Source organism: Plectropomus leopardus, chromosome 17 (genome assembly GCF_008729295.1).
Source record: "Plectropomus leopardus isolate mb chromosome 17, YSFRI_Pleo_2.0, whole genome shotgun sequence".
In the NCBI taxonomy this organism is placed as follows: domain Eukaryota; kingdom Metazoa; phylum Chordata; class Actinopteri; order Perciformes; family Serranidae; genus Plectropomus; species Plectropomus leopardus.
In genome coordinates, this window is record NC_056479.1 from 20892300 (window position 1) to 20911972 (window position 19673).

A 19673-nucleotide genomic window follows, 5' to 3' on the forward strand; every position below is an offset into this window, starting at 1 on the left:
TTTAGCTTCTATGCAGGAACATCTGTCTTTGAAGCTTTGTCTCCTGTCATGGCTATATGTGGACAGACATGGACGCAAACTGCAACTTCACTTTGACTGGTTTCAAGTTGAAATTTTTGAAGTTTTTCCTTGATGTTTCGCCCTTTTTAATCTGCTACATAACTTGTGAGTAAATCTGATTTATTAAATCAATTTAGGCAGATATAGGTAGATTTTGACAGTGAATCAGAATCTTGTTTTTCTAAAAGTTGGAAGTTGACTTTGCTGTAGTCATGAATAAAATAGTCCAGGTGTTTCCTTGCATCCCACTGCCCAGTTCAGATTTGGTTACCATGAAATCATCTCTTGGAGATCTCAGATTCCTGAGATCGGCAGGACGTCCGTCCACCAGCACAGGCCTGACCCTAGGAGAGGATGCACACCAGTACTGAGGTGTGTGGACCTGTTGGTGTCTTTGTCTCTGTGTGTTTGTGCATGCGCAGATCAATCTCCACAACCTGCTGTTGCCCTGGCATCGCCATAACAACTGCCTTGCCGACCCAGCATCTGTTTATAGAAGTTGTCCTCTCCTCCTCCCACTCTGCTCCTCTCATTTTTCAGCTCTTGGGAGGACCCACTTCAGCGTGGTGGTGGTCTGGGTGTCTTTAAGCAGCAGGCGGCTGTCCCTGTCTCTCTTCATGTGTATGCTGCAGTGCAACATAACACCAGCAGCTGCCTATTCAGTACATTACAATACACTAATGTACAGGACGCCTGGGGCCCTGAGAGAGTCATTATTTACTGACATTAGTTACCGTTTTTTAAACAACTGTTACACACTATTGTCAAAACCAAGCTGCAGACTCTCAAGCCCACAGTTCCAAACACTGCAGTTCTTTGTATGGCCACTAGAGGCTGACTGCAGCCAGTCAGTCCCCTCAACTCCTATGTTAAAATGTCCAATTTCAAAATAGAAACATGTTTACAGTCTAGTACAGGAAATAATTTTGGTCTCTATAGTTAATTTCCCCCTTTAGACAACTGTATGGAGTATTTTTTATATTTATTTCATTTTTTTCAATAACTCACCCGTTTATGTTTTATTAATACTTCAAGTTATGCATAATTAAGAGCTGGCCACTTTGATTTACAGGCTGTCTGCTGATAGTGTTCCCTGCTTCTTTGTCAAATCCGTCCCTCGCTCCTCCACAGCGTCGGCCTCTCAACCAAATATGGTCACTTCTGAACCCCCAAAAAACAAGACGGCGACATGCAGAACTCAAATCAGGAGCCCACAAACCAGTGGGTTATGTTACAGTAGCTACGTCGATTATTTTTACAGTCTGTGGTCAAACCTAATTTTAAAAACAGGTTCAAAAGAATCTCCCAATGATGAATTAATTATTGGCATAATAATGTGGTTACTGTTAAATCCACTGCGTTACCTTTTTATCTCACGGTTCATCATTAGTGATGACAAAGAAAACATCTAGACGCAGCAATTAAGTTTCCCGGAAAGAAGAGTCAGTGTGGTGGATTTCACACCATTAGAGGCTAAAGATATCAGCGCTGGCATATACCGGGAATCAACATGACCCTGCATAACCTTTCACAATCATGCAGACAATTAGGTTATAACATACTGTATCTATGGCAGATGGCAAATTAAAACTATATTAATAGCAGTGACAGTTGTTACAGCAGATTGGATTAGTGCTGTCTGGGCTTGCTGGGGCTTGCAAGGATATGCAGTGGAAGGAAGTGTGCTTTTTTGTGTGTGTGTGTTTCAGTGAAAGGGTTGGGTGTTGGGTGCATGCATGTTTGTATTTTTGCATGCAACAACTGCGCACAAATCTGTTGCTTGTGTGTGCATCTTAGTGTGTGTGTGAATATGAGTGTGTGCCAGGGAGCGGGGGAATCTGACACACATGTGTTGGGCCGGACACACACTGTGTGGGTCGAGGGTGTGTCTGGAACAGGATTCTCCTCGTGTCTCCATCTTTATCTGTTTCCAGATCACATTACTGTATACTGGCGACACTGCTGCTACTAACAATGTTGCCCATGGCGACAGGTTATATTTATAGGAGCAACGCTGACCCCTGCTGGAGAAGGTGACACAGTGTCAGATATTGTCGGGTAAATAACCAAGTATGCTCTTGTATAGATGTGCGTATACATCTGGATGGGGCAATTGGACGAGTAGAGAGACCACAAACACCAGCCAGCTACTTAAAAGGTTTTCACCTTTTCTGCCTTTTGAAAATTCTAGTCACAGCTCCAGTTTTCATGTCACCCTGAAACATTTAGTGACGATTAGAGAGCTTTCTCACACATATTTTTGGTTACATACTTTGCATGGTTGACTAGCGTATAAATACGGTGTAAGATTAGCTCAGATTGCAGTTTTTGGTACAGTAAATCCTCCTATTTGTTTTGAAAATCTGTGAGTTAGTGTGTGTTTGTGCACTCGGGCAAATCTGTGTTTATAATCGGTAAACATCCCTAAATCAACAGATTAAAGCAAACTTTGATTCCAGCGTAAGCAACAAATTGGCGCTGAGATTGCCAGACATGCAAGATTTCAGTTTCAAACACTTTATGATAGATCGCACAACCACTATTTTTTTTTTCTGTCGCATTATAGCCGTAACAATTTACTAAGCCTAAAATCCAAATTTTATACAATATCTCTCTGCTTTCATCTCTTCAAATACATTTTTCATTTCATGTTTCTTCTTATATCTTCCTTTTCATCTCTCATACCCTCATGTATTCTTGCCTGAGTTGTTGGGCCAACTTATTTTGGAATCAGTATCTTGCAGTTTGAAAAGGGAGCTTTGTTTAGAGGAGAGTCTCCTACACACATGTTACTGTTACTACTGTCAGAGTTTACTGTCCCATCACTGCTAAATTATTTAAGGGATACTTGTGTTTTTTCACTAAGCTTTTGATTATAACAATGTGAGTAGTATGAGAAAATGAACTGTGAACTCCATTTTACCTGTGCCCATTCTCCCTGCTCATTTGTCAGTAAAAACTCATATTGTATGCTCACCACCATGGAAACAAAGAGTAACAGCAGTTTGGGAGAGAGAGAGAGAGAGACGCCCTTCTCTCTTACCGCTTTTTCACCAAAATTATTCATTATAAAGGTTTTTTTAAATGTGGGTAAACCCACTAAATATGACCTTTCACATTAGCAATAGACCAGAGCTGTGTATACAGCTCTACAGTAGATAAGTATGCCCTTATGTGTATTTTTATTTATTCAGTCTCTCTTTGATACTTAGTGCAGACTAATTTGGATCGATGTTTGAGTGCTGCCTGGGCAGAGATGAACGGTATTTAGTGGTGGCGTGTCATTGCATCTGGCCAGCAAGGAGGCTAAAATTAGTGTGTTCACCTGGATGTGGTGTAAAATAAATACCTGCGACTACTGCAGATTTGAGCCAGGTGTGAATGCCAATTGTATCCTTTCCCATAACATTAAAAAGTCAGATGTTAGCATGTTCATCAGTGCTGATGAAATATAAACCAGGATTCTGTTGCTGTGTTGCTTTTTTCTCACCTCAGATATTCTCAGAAACATATTTTAGTGCACTGTTTGACTGTAATATGAGATTGTTTCTTACCAGCAGGCTGCTAAAATGTTTTTGGACAAGCCGTAACCAACTTGGACTACCCATCAGTGGGATTGTTTGTTGGTCTGATGTAGCGCAGTGCATTCTAGTATATGTAGGTTTTCTATAAGCGTCGACAGATTATTGGCCTGGCCGATTATTCGGGCCAATATTTGGCAATTTGCCTATTTTCTGTATCAGCGTTTTATTTTAATGATGAGAGATAAAATTAATTAATCAAAAAGTGCAAAGAAAATGTCAGCATTTAAGGGACTTTGTAAAACCTCAGGGAGCTATTTTTATTTATTTATTTTTTATTAAAATTTTCACTTGACTTTATAAAAAACTTGTATTTAACGTTGAAAGTCTCAGTTTTGATTAAACATTTACTGAAGGCATTTAAACAAAGTTTTGTGTTGGAGTTTGTTATATTCCAAGTTCTAAATATTGACAGAAAGATTTTAATTTTTATTGTAAATACATATAGATTCCAAATATCAATTATCAGTGTCATTAACTACTAATAATCGACTCTGAAAAAACAATATCGGTTGACCCCGATTTTCTACCTCTTATGCAAAAGCAAATTTTGCAGCCTTTTTTTCTGTTTTCTCTGGTCATGTAGCAACAGTTTTACAAGTATTTGCGACTCTACTGCATAGATGGCCTAGTTTTATGAAAAGACCCAGCAGTTAAATACTTATTGCATTTTTGAGCCCAGCAGCAGTGGTTTATCGCCGCTGGCCTGTAGCTGCTGAAGGTTGAATATGCGTCAGCCTCCTCTGGGCAACTTTTCACTTTCCGTCAGACTGCTGTGTGGCTCCATGTTTTGCAGAAGGTGAGACTAAAAGTGACTTTACACCAACAGCTGCTGTGAGACAGCAGTTATTATGTTTTTATTCTGTTTCAGAAGAAAGACGTCTTTGTGCGTCATCATTTTTACGAAGACAATCCAGAGGACAAATTAATCTTGCAATACTACATTACAAATACCCCGAGACATAAATACACACAAACAGATACAAACATCCCCCAAATGCCACATCCTTCTTTACTCTTTTTCCCAAGCACACTCACACACACTGACCAACGCCCCTGTCCTCCCTCTGCAGCCCCCGCCCCTCCTCGCCACACACACACACACACACGCACACACACAGAGGCTCATTCACATGGTCATTAAGTCATTAGGCTACTTATTTATTGATGTCTGCCTCCAGAGCGACTGAGCACGTCAGACGCTCTACTAACCGCCAGCGTGAGCCCGTCCTGACCATATTAGTCCAGAGTTTGATTCTGTCTCCACTCTGGATTTATTTATCTGTCTTCTGTGACTTTTCACTCCGTCCACTGTAAAATATGTTTAAACGGAGACTTAATTCTATGTGGTTTTAAGCGAGTGCGCTTATTCATGTGCTTATGGGATGCTGATGTTGAGCACTTAAAAAAACAAAACAAATCTCAATAAAATCTATCAGTGAGTTTCATCAGTTGAGTGTCATGTGATAGAGGCTACAGGAAGTGTGTTAGAATGTAGCACGCGTATAATTTGACCAGGCCGGTGAAAAAATGAGAGCTTTCACAGAGAGGAAGAGAGGACGGCTGCAGAAGGGGAGGGAGGGAAGGAGAAAGAGGGGTGCGGGGAAACGAGAGAGAGGGAGGGAGAGAGAGAGAGGGAGGGTGGGTGGGGGGTTGTCATCGCTGGCTCATTCCTCGCTCTGGAAGTTGAGAAGGAGGAGAAGAGAAAAATAAGTTGCTGCTTTAAGAAAGAGAGGAGAGATAGGGAGAGGGTTTGGATCAGTGAGCTGCTCAACTTTTTTTTTTTTTCCCTTCTTCCTCCCCTCCTCTCTCTCTCTTGCACGGGCTCCTAATTTGGGATTTGTTTAAAAGCGGGACTGCGCCTCAGGAAGACTTTTCCTTTGCTGGGGAAAGGGAACCCTCGCTCCCTCTCTCGTACACACCCGCACATACACAATTGCTCCCCAAAAATGTCTGACTCCACTGTCAACGCTCACTTGGAAGGGATCATATCAGACTTTGAAGGTTAGTTTCTGTCTCTCTCAAGCTCTGCTGCTCCAACGCTTTTTCTTCTTGTTGTCACTCTGTGGAGCTCTTTAACCCCGCCATGAGGACACTAAAGATGGTTTCCACATGTTTGATTGGAACTGAGCAGATCTGGGAAAAAAAAGGAGTGTAAACGTCTGCGGTGAGCTGTGTGGTTTTGAAAGGGAAATCGTGCTAAAAGTGTTGCTTTTTGCTGCTTGTTAACTTTTGTTGAGAAGCGTGAGAATGTGTCGGTGTCCGAGTCTGAGATGTAAACTGTGAAAGTGTGCGACTGATTTGGCGTCTTTGAAAAGCAACCTGCATGATAGAGAAGTCAAACTGTACGCTGAGCTCTCAGGAGACAGCAACTGACCATACGGCTGTGAGGGGAACACCTGGCACACCTCCCCCCTCTTCTCCCTCTTCCTTTTCATCTGTCTTCCCCCAGCCCACAGATTCTCCCTGTCATCCCTCTCCTCCCACTCTTTCTCCTCCTCCACCTCTTCTTCTGTGCTTCCCTGTTCCCTCTCTCAGCAGCTCGTCCATCCTCAACCCCTCTCCCCTCTGCTTGGCTGCTGGTGGATGGCGACGAGGTTGGGTGGATTGACATGCCGACACCTCTCCCCCCAACCTGTCTGTCTGTCTGACTATCTGTCTCCTGTCTCTGACAAACACATAGCCATTAGGGACGCATCCGCACTTGTCCAGAGCTTCTCCCCTGTCAACACCAGTTTTCTTGTGGTATGTATTGTGAATCTCTCTCCATGCTGTTAGGTCTTTACACTGCTGGCTTACACAGTGTAGCAGAGCAGAAAGATAAGTGGCATTCAGAAAAGAGAGGCATCAGGGGCGAAAAAGAGCGCTTTAACCATGTGGCTCCAAGTCATGCTTTTGGACGTCCCTCACTCATGTGTAACGCCAACATAATGGGTCACTGTTGTGATTGTCAGTGGTGTGTGTGGCTCTTGGATGGGCTGAGTGTGCGGTAATACCTTTGTGTCACCACCGTGCACCGTGATGTATGGCCCTGTGTGGCTCGGTGAGCACAGTGTGGCACAGATGCAGCAGTGTGTGAGTCGATAAGAGTCAGGGGTGGAAAGTTTTGCCTTGCATTAATAGAGTAGCTCAATCATGTGATTTTTTTATTCAGCCCCTTCTAAAATCAAAAACTCCACTTTCACAATATTAGACTTTTATAATAACTATTTAAAATTCAAAAATACATATTTTTCCTCTTACCTGTGGTGTTATTTATTAGTGTCTGGTGTGACTTGCAGAGTGTTGGAGATACGGGCCGTATCAAGGCTGCCTTCTGTATAATAACCAACAGTATCACAGCGCAGAAGGAGGCGTGCATCTTGTCCTTTTGTCCATGAGTTGATACACACTTCCATCTGCCCAGTTCAAAAAAAAAAGTTATGTTAAACTGCTCATAACAAGGTCTGTGGATTATCTCAAGTAACCGGGTCCTGGTTTCAGAAAAAAGACGTTGTTTTTGAGCTTTTCAAATTTATTCTTTTGGTGCTTCAAGCACCACAAGCCGAGTGCCATCTAGTTTGATTATATTACAGAGAGGGCAGACATCTCTACAGCAGATATCTCCAACACTCTGTATCTCACACAAAAGCAATTTAGATGAATATACAGCACTACAGGTAAAGATAAAAATATGTATTTGCAATTTGGGGATGAACCGTCACTTTAAACTACTTTTGAGAATCACGGGGTGGTATATTCAAAATGTGCTCTGAAACTCTTTCCCGATAAAAACAACCTATTAAAAAGAACGATGTAAATAAAACACGGACACCACCTTCACTCCTACAAAAACCGCAACTATTATAATGCCACAACAGCTTATTCACTGTGTCGATATCATAGTAAATGTCACTCAGAGGCATCCTCCAAAATAGACTTTGTTTGTAGTTTTAGTTTACTTTTTAGTCAGCTACCTTTCACGGCAGCTTATCTTAGGAGTTGAATTCAGGAGCAATAAAACACAGCCCTCTTCATGCAGTACACTGAGGGTTTTTTGCAGCTACAGCCTTACTTGGTCTGGTATGACTAGAAGCTTATGATGGCTAATGTTAGCAAATTTTTGACTGGTATTACTGAGTCAGTTCACTGATTTACTGATTCCTCTCTACGTGTGCTACTACTTTTTGCACTACTTGTGAAAGAGGAAGATTTGCAAAAAGCCCACAATATGCCTACAATATGCAGTATATGACTGAAAGTATTGTTGATAATTTTCCATAGCTGCTTTTTGTTATACTCTTTTACTTTGATAAACACAGGAAAGTTCTGTGTGCAAGCCATTTTCAGTACATTTTTAGAGTAGAGTGAGTAAATTCGGATTTAGATGAACAATGTAAAGTTTTATGCTATCATGTTATGTTATTTAACATTAAAATAATATATAGAATTATTGTTTGCACATAAAATGACGAATATATAACAAATCATTTTGCTTGTTTTTAATACACATTAAAAAAAAACATTTAGCTGAATTTATTACTCAATAAACAAAACGAACTGTGTTGAACTGACGTAAATATTCAGTCTGAAAAGAATCATGTGGCTCATTTATTTTGTGTCTGGTGTACTCTTAACTTTCATGTTACTGTGTTGTGCTAAACTTTAATTTTGAGTGTTTCCAATTAATTTTTAAGTAGAGTAAATGAAGTGCACAGTATAAATATTTGCTGTTTTTCAAAATAAAGGGTAATCAATATGCCAACAAACCTCACAAATGTGTGCATGTAAGCATGTTTATATGCGCAGTTAATTTTTAGAGCTCTTCAAAAGCACCACAGGAAACATGGATTATTTTAGTTAAAGCATGTGACACACATCTTTAACATCAATCTCTGTAGTCAGTTTGTGAATGAAAGAAGGAAGAGTGCGTTTTTCATGTAACAGTGCGTAGCCGTTTCAGTTTGCCGTGCCAGTGTGGTTCTCTCTGTCATACCGGCAGTTGATGACGTCAGTGAGAGGCTGGGGGAAACAGAGGACAGGATTTTCTTGCCCAGGAGGCTGATGACCTCAGCTGTGACTTCAGCCTCACAAACGGACTGGGATCATTGACCGGGTCACTGGGCCTTCCGCTCAGCAGAATGAACACAAACACATTCATACAGTGTCACTTTTTTAAAAAAAATGTTTACAGCTCTTTAACACAAGTCTGTTGTCTTGCAAACAGCCTCTTATGTTTTTCTCTAATATTGAAATATCTACATTAATGACCCACTAGAAGTGTGTGGTGGTGTATTTTTCTGCCAAAACTGCCCTCCACCGGTATTTTCTTGTTTTCTTCTTATTGTCTACGTTCGGGACATTTATGGGCATGTACCTCCACAGGGCTTAGGTAAGATCTGCAATTTATAAAAAACTAGAGACCAGGCCCGACAAAATGTAGCATAACATTTATTTAAACGAAATGGTGTGTGTTGAGCACCTTGTGTTTCGCAGGCACACTGTCTTTTAATATGGCAGGGATCAAAACAAAGATCTACTAGACATTAATTTATATACATATTGAGACAAAGGCTTTTTAACACTATTTTAAGAAATCCCCGGGTGCCACACTGTTGTCAGCAGGCATCAGAGGGACACAGCACCAGCAAAACGCACAGTAATCAACAAAACCTGCATACGTATTAGAGCAATAAGTGTGGCAGCAACCTGGCTGCAAACTGGAATGACACATTTTGTAAGTGTTTAACATTCATGTGGCCTTTTCAAATGATCATTTAAAAGCACCTCTGAGAAATAAAAATACATACAAATGCACACTCTATAAAAAAACCAACAGTAGCTCTAAACTGGGGTCATGAAGGTGTTCTGTCTGCAATCTTTTAAACTTTGTATTTTATTTATCTATCAACACCTCAGAGCGTCACCTGGTGATTAACTTTACCAGATCACTGTCAGAACTTGTGTTATACTGTGTTAGGTTGGTGAGTGCCATGCAGATCTGTGAAGAGAGGCCCAGCTGCGCTCAGATCCACTCCTCCACTGCCTACCCCGACATTTTCACCCACCACAGAAATCTACTCTGTGGAATTTCCTCTCACTGGACCAGTGAATGCTCTTACCATGCAGCTTAGAGATACAGAGAGAAAGAGAGGGAAAGCGATCAGCTAAAAGAAAAGAGACTGGTAGCAGATGTAGTAGTAGTCTAGATGTCGTCTAATAACAGATTCCAGTGCTAGAAATAGAAATCCATATAAGCTAGTTATCTGGTTTATGGGAAATAAACATAAAGGAGACATTCGCCACATTTCATGTGGATGTCAAATCAGTGTTAAGAGTAAATGTAGTTGACTGAAGCAGAAAAATCCTTAGTGCGTGCTATATTGACCGAGAAAGCTGAGTTTGCAGCTGCATAATCTGCTGTTCTTCCTGCATCCATCATGAGACGTGACAGTGACGTAGTTAGAGGCAAGGAAGAACAACGGGCTGGATTTTGCCTCTGGATAGCCAGGGGGCGGGCTCTAGATGCCACTCAAAAACAGAGTCTCCTTGTTCTCTTTGCTTGTAGATATGTTACGATATGTTTTTAACAACTAAAATGGCACTCCAAAATAAAAGTGCAGAGGATGTTCTGGACGAAGATTTAATATACAGTGTTTTTTTTTGTTTGTTTGTTTTTTTTACAATGTTCTGACTAACTCTGATATTCAGACAAGTTTATTCAAGCCAGCGTATATATTTCAAGAAATGCAGCAGACAGAGGCCAAGGTTTCATCTGGATTTGGGGTTTGGGCGTCAGAAGTTTGCATGCAATGCATCCTGGTACATGTAGGCACTGTCAGCATGGCTCTGCGATCAGGAGAATGAGGCTGTCTTGGTCAAAATGGCACGCACTGAGGAATCAACACGTTCTCATCCTGACTCCTCAAATAACGCCACTTTGTCGGTGGACATATGTGTCAAAGCTGGCACTGGGTACTCTCCTGCATTCATTTAGGATGTTCAGGGACGGCGTGTCTTCTATGTTGTTATTAAAATATCCTGATTGACTTTTGATTTCACACAGAAAATGAAAAGCAGACTTCCGGGTGAAAGTCTGGTATTTTTTTGGGCCAATCCACCTTCCCTCCCACCCACCGCATGCAGACATTCTCGCTCTTTCTACTACAATAGTTGTACGCAGCCTCATAAACAGCCGCCGTCCAGTGCATATCATACCGCCGCTAAGGGTGCCTCTCTGTAAACATCTGCCACTGAGTTGGGAGTGAGACTGGCCAGGAGGAATTTATTGCTTTAATCAACTGTATTGGCCATCGACACTGACTGGATAACCACATGAAAAGTGGGGATTTTTCCTTTTACTGTCTCATAAATGATGATTAAGAGAGATTACCTCTGTATGAGTCTATAAATTGTTTTCCATCTTAGATTATCTTTAACCATATGCAGGACAATTTTAACAATCTCCTCTAAAAAAGGGAACCCACTTTGTTTTGTAGGACATAATCCTCCATGGTGACAGTGAGAAATTTGAGGCAGGATCATCAACATCTTTCAAAATAAAAACTCATTATAAGCCAGCTACCACTTACTGCAGCTTGTTTTGTTTTGTTTTTTTTTTAGTAATTCTGTTAACTTGGTTGGTGCTCTGTGACCCATAATACACTGGAACTGGAGCATTAAATTATTTATTTTTGAAAAGGAACAGAGGGGTTACTGTTCTTCTGATCTTAAACCATTAAAGTTTGAGGTCAGTCTTGTGACAAAACGCCATGAGGAGCCTTATGTGTTAGGGGGAGGAAGTGTCCTCTGACAGAGGCTGATGATAGCCGTCCTCAGGGGTCTCCATCTTCATCTGCATTATCAGGGCACTCTAAACTCACCAGTTAGGACAGGTTTCCTGCTAATGACGCCAACAGCTTGGGGCTGCTGGGAAGCACCAAGGGTCAATCTGAGGTGGAGCGAACACAGCAGGTCTTTGTTAGGCTTTAAAGCAACTCCTTGCTGTTTTTTCCCCCGTTGGACACGTGGAGTGAAACCTGCACCGATGCCAACCCCAGGCAAGACCCCAGAGTTATCAACAGGCTCCATGCTACGGCTAAAAACAAATAGCCTGTGATGAAAGATTTTCTTTTGTACATTGAGTAGAAAGTGTTTTTTTCTGCAGGGAACGGAAAGTGTGTTTGACAACCGAAATAGACACCTCCAGGAAAGAGAATTGGACTATTCCAGCAGTCAAAAGTACATTTTGAGATTTTAGGCTACTGTGGTAAACTGCAGAACCTTTTTTCAGAGAAAAAAATGTAAACATTTTAACCTAGATCCTAGTTGTGGTTGATTTTGGAACATTTTTTGAAACACTGTACTGTAACAGAAAAGCTAGTGTATCTGTTTACAGTGCAGCCAAACAATCTAGTTTGTGGAATATTGTTTTGAAGCCTCAAGTCTGGTATTTTGGCTATTGCCATCGTATTTTTTGTGGAGCCATAAGTGACAATATTTGGACGAGATAGTGTATCTGTGGAGGGTATGAACTGTTATGCATTATCTTGACTGACTCGTCACCATGGTAGCAACTTGTCAATCACAAGGTTTCCATGCACTAAAGCAGAGGTTCCCAGCCTTTCTTCTTTTCTATCATGTACTAAACAGACAACCCCTGACTAAGTGAAATATTTTTTGATATTTTTGAGTTTTGTTCAATGCATGACAATAACAAAACAGAACAACTGATAAAATGTTCAATCAAATGGTGATTTAATAACTGCAGAAAAAATTTGAATGAAGTGAAAGACTGAATATATCTTGTGTTCAGGTCTTCACCATGCTCATGTTTATCTTGAATGCAAATCTCAAGTGCAATATACCCAAATATTGAGTATTTGTTGTTTTGTGGCTGCTTGTGACAGTAGTCAGTAAGTTTAGCTATAAGTGTGACAGAATCCCTGCTCGTACTGTCCTGATCCTCAGAGTTTCCTTCGACATCCAAAGACAAAAGGTGGTACTACGTCTCTTTGACCCGTCCAGCTCATCTACTGTCATGCTCAGGGAGGCATGGAGAATGTCCATGTGGTCCTCATCCAGTACATGCTACAGTGGAGAACAGAGTAGCATCATCATGTGATTTTCTGGCAGTTTAATCACGTTTCAGTGCGTGAAAAACATCATGCTCGGCCAACGTCTTCCTTATTTGGCAGTTCTTGCGAGTTTACAGTATATCGTTCAGAGTGGAGTCTGAGATTTTTAATGGGGCTTTCAAATCCAGGTTAAATGGGAGGTAAAGAAAGGGAAAATGGACTAATGTTGACGTTTGGTTCACATTGTTGCTCATTAGTATTATCTTAGCTTGGTTAGAAAGGCTGTGATCACTGCTATCGCCTCAGAGCAGCAGCAGTTTGGAGACATCAAATAGTTTTTATCCTTGATATCACTCACACACACACACACACACACACACACACATACAGCTATGACCCAGAGGGAAAAAAAGGCAAGTAAGAGTGCCGCCATGATCACATAAATACACAAAGATTTATGCGGGACATCCCCGTCTACCTTCATTGATACACAGATCTCAGGACAGTGCATAGTTTGGCTGTGTTTGATGTACTCTACAGCCGTGTTTAAACACACACACATACAGAGAGGGAGAGATGGAAACATAACTGACAGGGACTCTGTCTCCACTGTGTCTGTGAGGACCTCACTGTGTCGGCCTCTTCTGTCACCACAGAGCAGGCACACACCGCACAGTTAGAGGTCATTATATCAAAATCACAGTCAGTTTTAAGTGGTCTGTGGCACTTTAAATATGCTTTTGCGTATTATATTGGAGACTTTCGCTACTCAAGTTATTGCCCTTAAAAGCTGTCTTTGTTTAAGACTAAGGATATTATTAAAGGAGATCCTTGTTTTTCGTGTTGCTGAGCATGAGCAAAAACATTTAATACAATCAAAAATAGGGGTCGACCGATATTGATTCTTCAGGTTCTTCCCATACCGATTATTAGTACTTAATGAGACCAGTAATCGATATTTGGAACTGATATGCATTTACAATAAGAATGAAAATATTTCTGTCAAACTTTGTTTAAATGTCTTTTTGCAAATGTTTAATAAAAATTTAAACTTTCCCCATCATATACAGCAAGTACCTCTCCCATGCTGATGCTTTCTTTGCGTGTATTGCAGACGGCCTTCTCTGGTTTTGTTTGAGTGTTATACGCACACGAGTATAAAGATTATGTGAGTACAGAGTTAAAAGGGATGCATCGTAGGGTGGAAACATCTGTATCAAAGCTTTAAAAACGAATAAAAACCAATGCTAGTCCCGCCTCACGGCCAAATGTGGCCAGCTAACCTTTTAGTAAAGATGGCTGTGGTGGGTTTTCTAAATAATCTTCACTAAAAGCTGGACGGAAGAAGAGCTACGCTGAATAAGCTGCTGTATTTGCGGTTTATTTCCTGTTTATAGTGACGCTTTTTTTAAAAAATTCATGTCTTAAGATATTACAAGCTTTCAGCACTGCATCCAAATGAATTTTCCATATAATTTACTGTCAGAGCACACTGACAACCTTGTCTTCCGGGAAAATTTCAAGGCAAGTTTCCTCAAATGAAATGAGATTATACCATGTGAGCAACAAAAAGAGCTTATTGTCAGATAGATAAAGTGATGTTGGAGATGCATGTACGTACAACAGAGTTTGAATTGCAGTCACAATGTTTTTTTTGTCAGTGCCTCTCTTTCTGTTTCTTTTTTCCTGTCGTTCTTTGTGGTGTAATGAAGAAGTGCCTAAAATGCCACATGCAGTTAACGAACAGGAATTTACAACAACAAACATTTTAGGACACATTTCACTAGAGCTTAACATACAAAGTGCAAAAGTGCAATAGATGCCATATACAGCTCTGATTCTTCAGTATGCTGTTAAAGTTAAATGCATATTAAGGCACCGAGTATGGCTCCAGATATGGATGGAGTTATTGTGAGAGACTTATTATCTGCTCAGTCAGGGTACATACGAGTCAGAATTGGATTTTAGATGTCAAAAAAGGAATTTTCACCAGTCAGAAATGTCATTGTAGATATCTTCAATCACGCACACACACTTATCTAAAATGAACATGCTAATTTGGGCTTTATCCGAAGTGATTATAATGATTTAAAAGGTGACTAGTGGCTTTGTGTTACTTTAATGATTTGACACCCACATATCTGAAATGGTTTGTTGATATTGTCAGACAATGATCAAAAATTGCAATTGTCGATATCTGAAATGGGTTTTTTTATTACATTCCCTTTAGTTACAGACTTTTTTCAACATGTGTAAATTCAGCCATAGATATCTGTAATTGTTATCTTTACTGGTTAAAAAGGGAATTACTTATATCTGTAACTGAATTGAAGATATCTACAAATCAGTTTTGATTACTTGAAATGTAATTTCTACATGTGAAAATATATTTGTAACGTCAAAATTGTTTTACAGATATCTCAAATGAACATTTCAACATGATGAAATGTCATTTTGACATGTGGAAGTGTCATTTCCACCAGTAAAATCTAAATCGCTTCTTGTTATCCCAATTAATACATTTTTAAAAGGGCTTGCCATAGGTTCTGCACAAGCATTGGAGAGTGCACAGTTGTGTAGGTAATACTGATTAGGAGTTCAATTCTTGACCTGTCATTCAAAATTGTTATTAACTGCTGTCCTGTAATTGTCACAATGACACTAAAGGTGAGAATAGTCAACAGTAAGTAAAGTGGACAGGGACTGACTCAGTATTGTCTACATTTATAGTCAAAGTTTTACGAAGGGAAATTGGACAGGTTCACCTCACTGAGTCAGACACCCAGTTGAACCAGTGCCTTCTTCTCAGCAGACCCTCTGATACCAGACACACAAACCTGCTGAAACATATCAAGGATGTGAAAACAGTGAGTTCCAGGAAGAGGGTCTTCTCTCATGCTGATGCTTGGCCCGTCAGCCTTGAAGCAGGCCAGATGCCTGCGCAGCCTCGGGTGTTTATCTGGGACAGAGGCCGTGTTGCTGCAGGGTTTTTAGCTGCTCCGGTCTCTGGGCCGAACTGAGGTGAGCCTGGTGTCACCCTCACATCTGACATGGAGCTGAAGAGACAGAGCATTTATCAAACAAAGTGAAACAAAGGGCTGGTGGTGGAATAATGGCACGTTAAACTGATATGGAGATAGAAGGTGGGTAAATGTGGGAATAGTTTTGATAAAATGTTTGGTGTAGGCCCACATTTTTAGACACTTAATATGAAAAACATATTCACGTACACTAAATAAAGCACTTTCACATGACAAATCAATGTTTCTCCCACGCTGTTTGGCTTGTTGGAAATTGGCTGCAAGCCTACACCTGCTTATTTGTGCTCACCCTTTTTTCCCTGATAACTTAAGATCCAGACATTTAGAAGGTTTGAACCTGCATTATCTGGTTGTTCATTTACTGTATTTGTTTTAGGGTTGAGCAATATATTATTATATATCAATATCATGATATGAGACTAGATATTGAGCTAGACTTTGGATATTGTTATATCATTAGTTTTGTCTTCCTGGTTTTAAAATCTAGATTAGAGTAGAGTGTATTAGCTGTTCTATTATTGACCTTTAACCTGCTCAGTCATTTTATCCACATTACTGATGATTATCTATCAAATACTTTGTGAGAGCACCAATAGTCAACTCTACAATATATTCACAATATTGATAGGATATTTGGTCAAGAATATTGTGTCCATATTTCCCAACCCTAATGTGTTGCAGTTTAAATCGAATACTAAGAAAACACATCGCACATACTGTCTTAACAAGACGGTACATTTTGATAGAACATAACAGAACTTTCCCAAAATGTCATATTGGTAACTCAAAGGAATTATGATGAGTTGTTCCCTGGTTAGTCCATAAGCCAGACCCCCACAATTTGGTTGTCTTGCCAATTTTTGACTATAATGATTTTATCTGTGTCCTTTAGTGTTAAAAAATGCATGATATCATTGTAGCAATGATAGTGTTCTATTTGCTATTACAACTTTTTTCAGCCCTCCATCATAAATTTTCAGTTTTTTGCCATTTTAGATGCTAATTTATCTACTAGTCACATTTTCACAAAACCTTGGGATAACATAATTTGACCTTTGACCACTAATGCTGCTGCAAATGCCTATTTAACTAACTCCATATTTATCTGATGTGCCCATAGATAGTTGCATCATGAAGACCAAAAAAAGACGCTTTAAAATGATGACAAAATAACAGCATTTATTATCAGAATAAACTTAATGTTGTGCATTTGTTTCTAATAAACAGTTCTCTCTGGGTCACGTGATCAATTTGAACGCTCGCGAGACCTTGTCAGTCGCCATGTCAACAGGTGCGCGCGATACCGAAGCAAAGGGAAGTTAACTATCCAGAAAAGATGTCCGTGTAACGTCGTAAAACTTAAGCCAGAAGTTTAAAAAGGCTCTTTCTTTTTGCTCGGTGGAAGGCTAAATGTGTGTTCGTACCACGCATTGTAATTAAAAGCGACTCACTGAAACAGAGGAGTACTTTTCATCACGTGAAAGAGAAATGACACACGCTATGTTAACGAGCTACATAAAGCGTGTCAAATCCGGTAAGATTAGCATCATTAAATAAGTTTATTTCGGGTGGTTTATTGACTTCTGCAGTGTGTGAAATGATGATACTGTGTTTTCCCACTGACCTACCGTGCGTACTTATTGTGTTTTGTTCGATGTGGTAATGTTTGTAGATAGCACGTTGTTAACTTAGCTAACTGCAACCTTTCAGTAAACCAATTTTTCGGCATTAGCTAACATGCCATATGTTCATAGCCTGTTATTGATACTGGCTGTGGCGGTGATTGTTTCTCAGCTTTAGTTGTATTTTATGTTTGCTCCTACATGGCAAACCATCAGTAAAGTGATTATATTTTACTCTGTTTAATCAAGCAGGTTTGATCTCTAACGAAATGATTGCATCTACCTTATTAGAGTGAAATTCCTGGCCTGTAAATATACTGGTGCTACTTTGAGATGCTGTACTATTGTTTTTAGGGAATATCAATGACTTTCAGCCTTTGAAACCTGGAGCGACATCACTTTTCTTGTGCTGCTTTCATACGCTTTTCTCAAATATTTAAACCATGAAACGCTGAGCAAATTGTTGTGTACAGATTTAAAAACGAAAACGAAACGAAACGAAAAAAAAACGTAGCGAAAAGTCAATAAGTAACTTGGTAAGATGCAAGAAATTTGTAGATTTAGAAAATTATTTTCGAAAAACTAGAAAAAAAGATGTAGGTAGAAAAGAGAAAAAATAGAAAAATTCTTTCTCTCTCTCTCTCTCATATATATATATATATATATATATATATATATATATATATATATATATATATATATATATATATATAAACACAGTTTGTTGAAAAATATATCTTTTTAAGCATATTTTCCAGGTCTTTTTTAACTTTGCATTTTTTTAAATACAAATTTCAGGTAAATTTCTCATACTTTTTTTTACCTTGTTTTATTGTATTCCTTTTTAAGGTAGGGGGAAATTGTAGTAGTAGGGGTATAAGAAAGCTAGGATAAAACTACGTTTATTGCTAAATATTATAATACATACATACGTACGTATATATATATATATATATATATATATATATATAATAATGCAGAATGATTCGAATTTTTAAGTCGTTTTTTAACCATTTTATAAAATCAAGCCAATTTGCCCAGGTTTCAAACTGTTAAGTCCTAAACAAAGGATTTATGTTTCTGCAATGTGTTCCTAAAACCACCGAATGAAAAAGTTTTAACTGCGTTGTTTCACCAGAAATCATGAGAAAATCCACTGCTTCAAGCCCCCATTTTCTGTGATTTGTTGATATTTTTGTTTTGCATAATAAAATCGTGCAATGCTTTCATAATAAATACAGTAAAATATCATATAGATGCTGGTGTTGCAACTCAAGCCAGTACCAGAACCTGCCAGGGCTGAGAGATTCTTCTGTTTCTTGTCTAACCACAAATGCTCTGTGTTTTTCAGCGCTCAAACGGTCATTTGAGGTGGAGGAGACAGATTCATCTTCACCCCTGTCTCGTCGGAACACCAACCCCCTCCGCTCATCCACCTCCTCCACATCCAGCCAGCGGAGCTACGACCTGAGCTCCCGCAACTCTGACTACTCCTCTTCCAGATCCTCCCCCTCTGAATCCTCCAATCCACGTTCCCCAAAGTCCGGCATGAGACGCATTGAGTTATCAGGGGGTCGTAACCCTGACACAGCCTCATCCCGCCGCACAGAAATGTCCATTGAGGTTTCCTCAAAGCAGATTGACAACTCACCCAGTGCTGGCATCGCCCGCTTTGGCCTCAAACGACCCGAGGTCAGTCTGAGCAATCGAAGTACTCCCCTGGACAGCTCCTCCAACTCCACTTCCAGCTCCACAAACAGGCGGGCAGAGCTCAGCATTACACGGCCCCATGAGCCTCCCGCCCCTCCCAAGAGGATGGATGCCCAGCTGTCCTCAGCCCCAGTTTCAAGGATCCCCGAGCCCCCTCAGAGAAGAGCAGAGCCTGCATCCCCCGTCATAAGCCCAGTTGAGGGGGCCTCCAGGAGGCCAGAAATGCCTGTCTTCAGACAGCCGGATGGTTCGGTGCCAAGCAGTGCAGTGGAGAACAACAACCACCCGCCTCCTGCACCCAGTGCTCCCCTGCCTTCCCTGGCAGAGCCAAGGGTGGAGAGGGTGCAGTCACCGGTCACAGAGCCACCCACAGCCCGACCAACAGACAGTGAGTACCTGCTCAGTTCACTATGTTCTCTAAACTGACTCGTGTTTGAAATAGTTGCCAAGTGTAAGCTGTGTTTGTCAAAGTAAACTGCTCAAGGAGGCATTTTATCCTGTTGAATCAAGTGCCGTTTGACTGTCCTCATTTTGTTTGTAACCGGTTTCAGCATGACCTGTCTTTCTAAATCCAGTGACTTGCAGCAGTTTGGCAGCAACTAA

At 40.3% G+C, this 19673-nt stretch overlaps 1 protein-coding gene across 4 annotated transcripts in view; it reads left to right on the top strand.

Moving 5' to 3' along the window:
• The window catches only part of LOC121956290 (neuronal-specific septin-3-like), a 95425-nt gene that overhangs the window by 20422 nt on the left and 55330 nt on the right, over positions 1 to 19673 (top strand). For 2 of the 4 annotated variants that reach the window (XM_042504429.1, XM_042504433.1), the window contains one exon: positions 18712 to 19458. In XM_042504429.1, coding sequence (XP_042360363.1) covers positions 18712 to 19458 — 747 coding nt within the window. Of the gene's footprint in view, positions 1 to 5350; positions 5646 to 17058; positions 17273 to 18711; positions 19459 to 19673 lie in introns of those variants that run through there. The other 2 variants (XM_042504430.1, XM_042504431.1) reach the window with 2 other exon arrangements.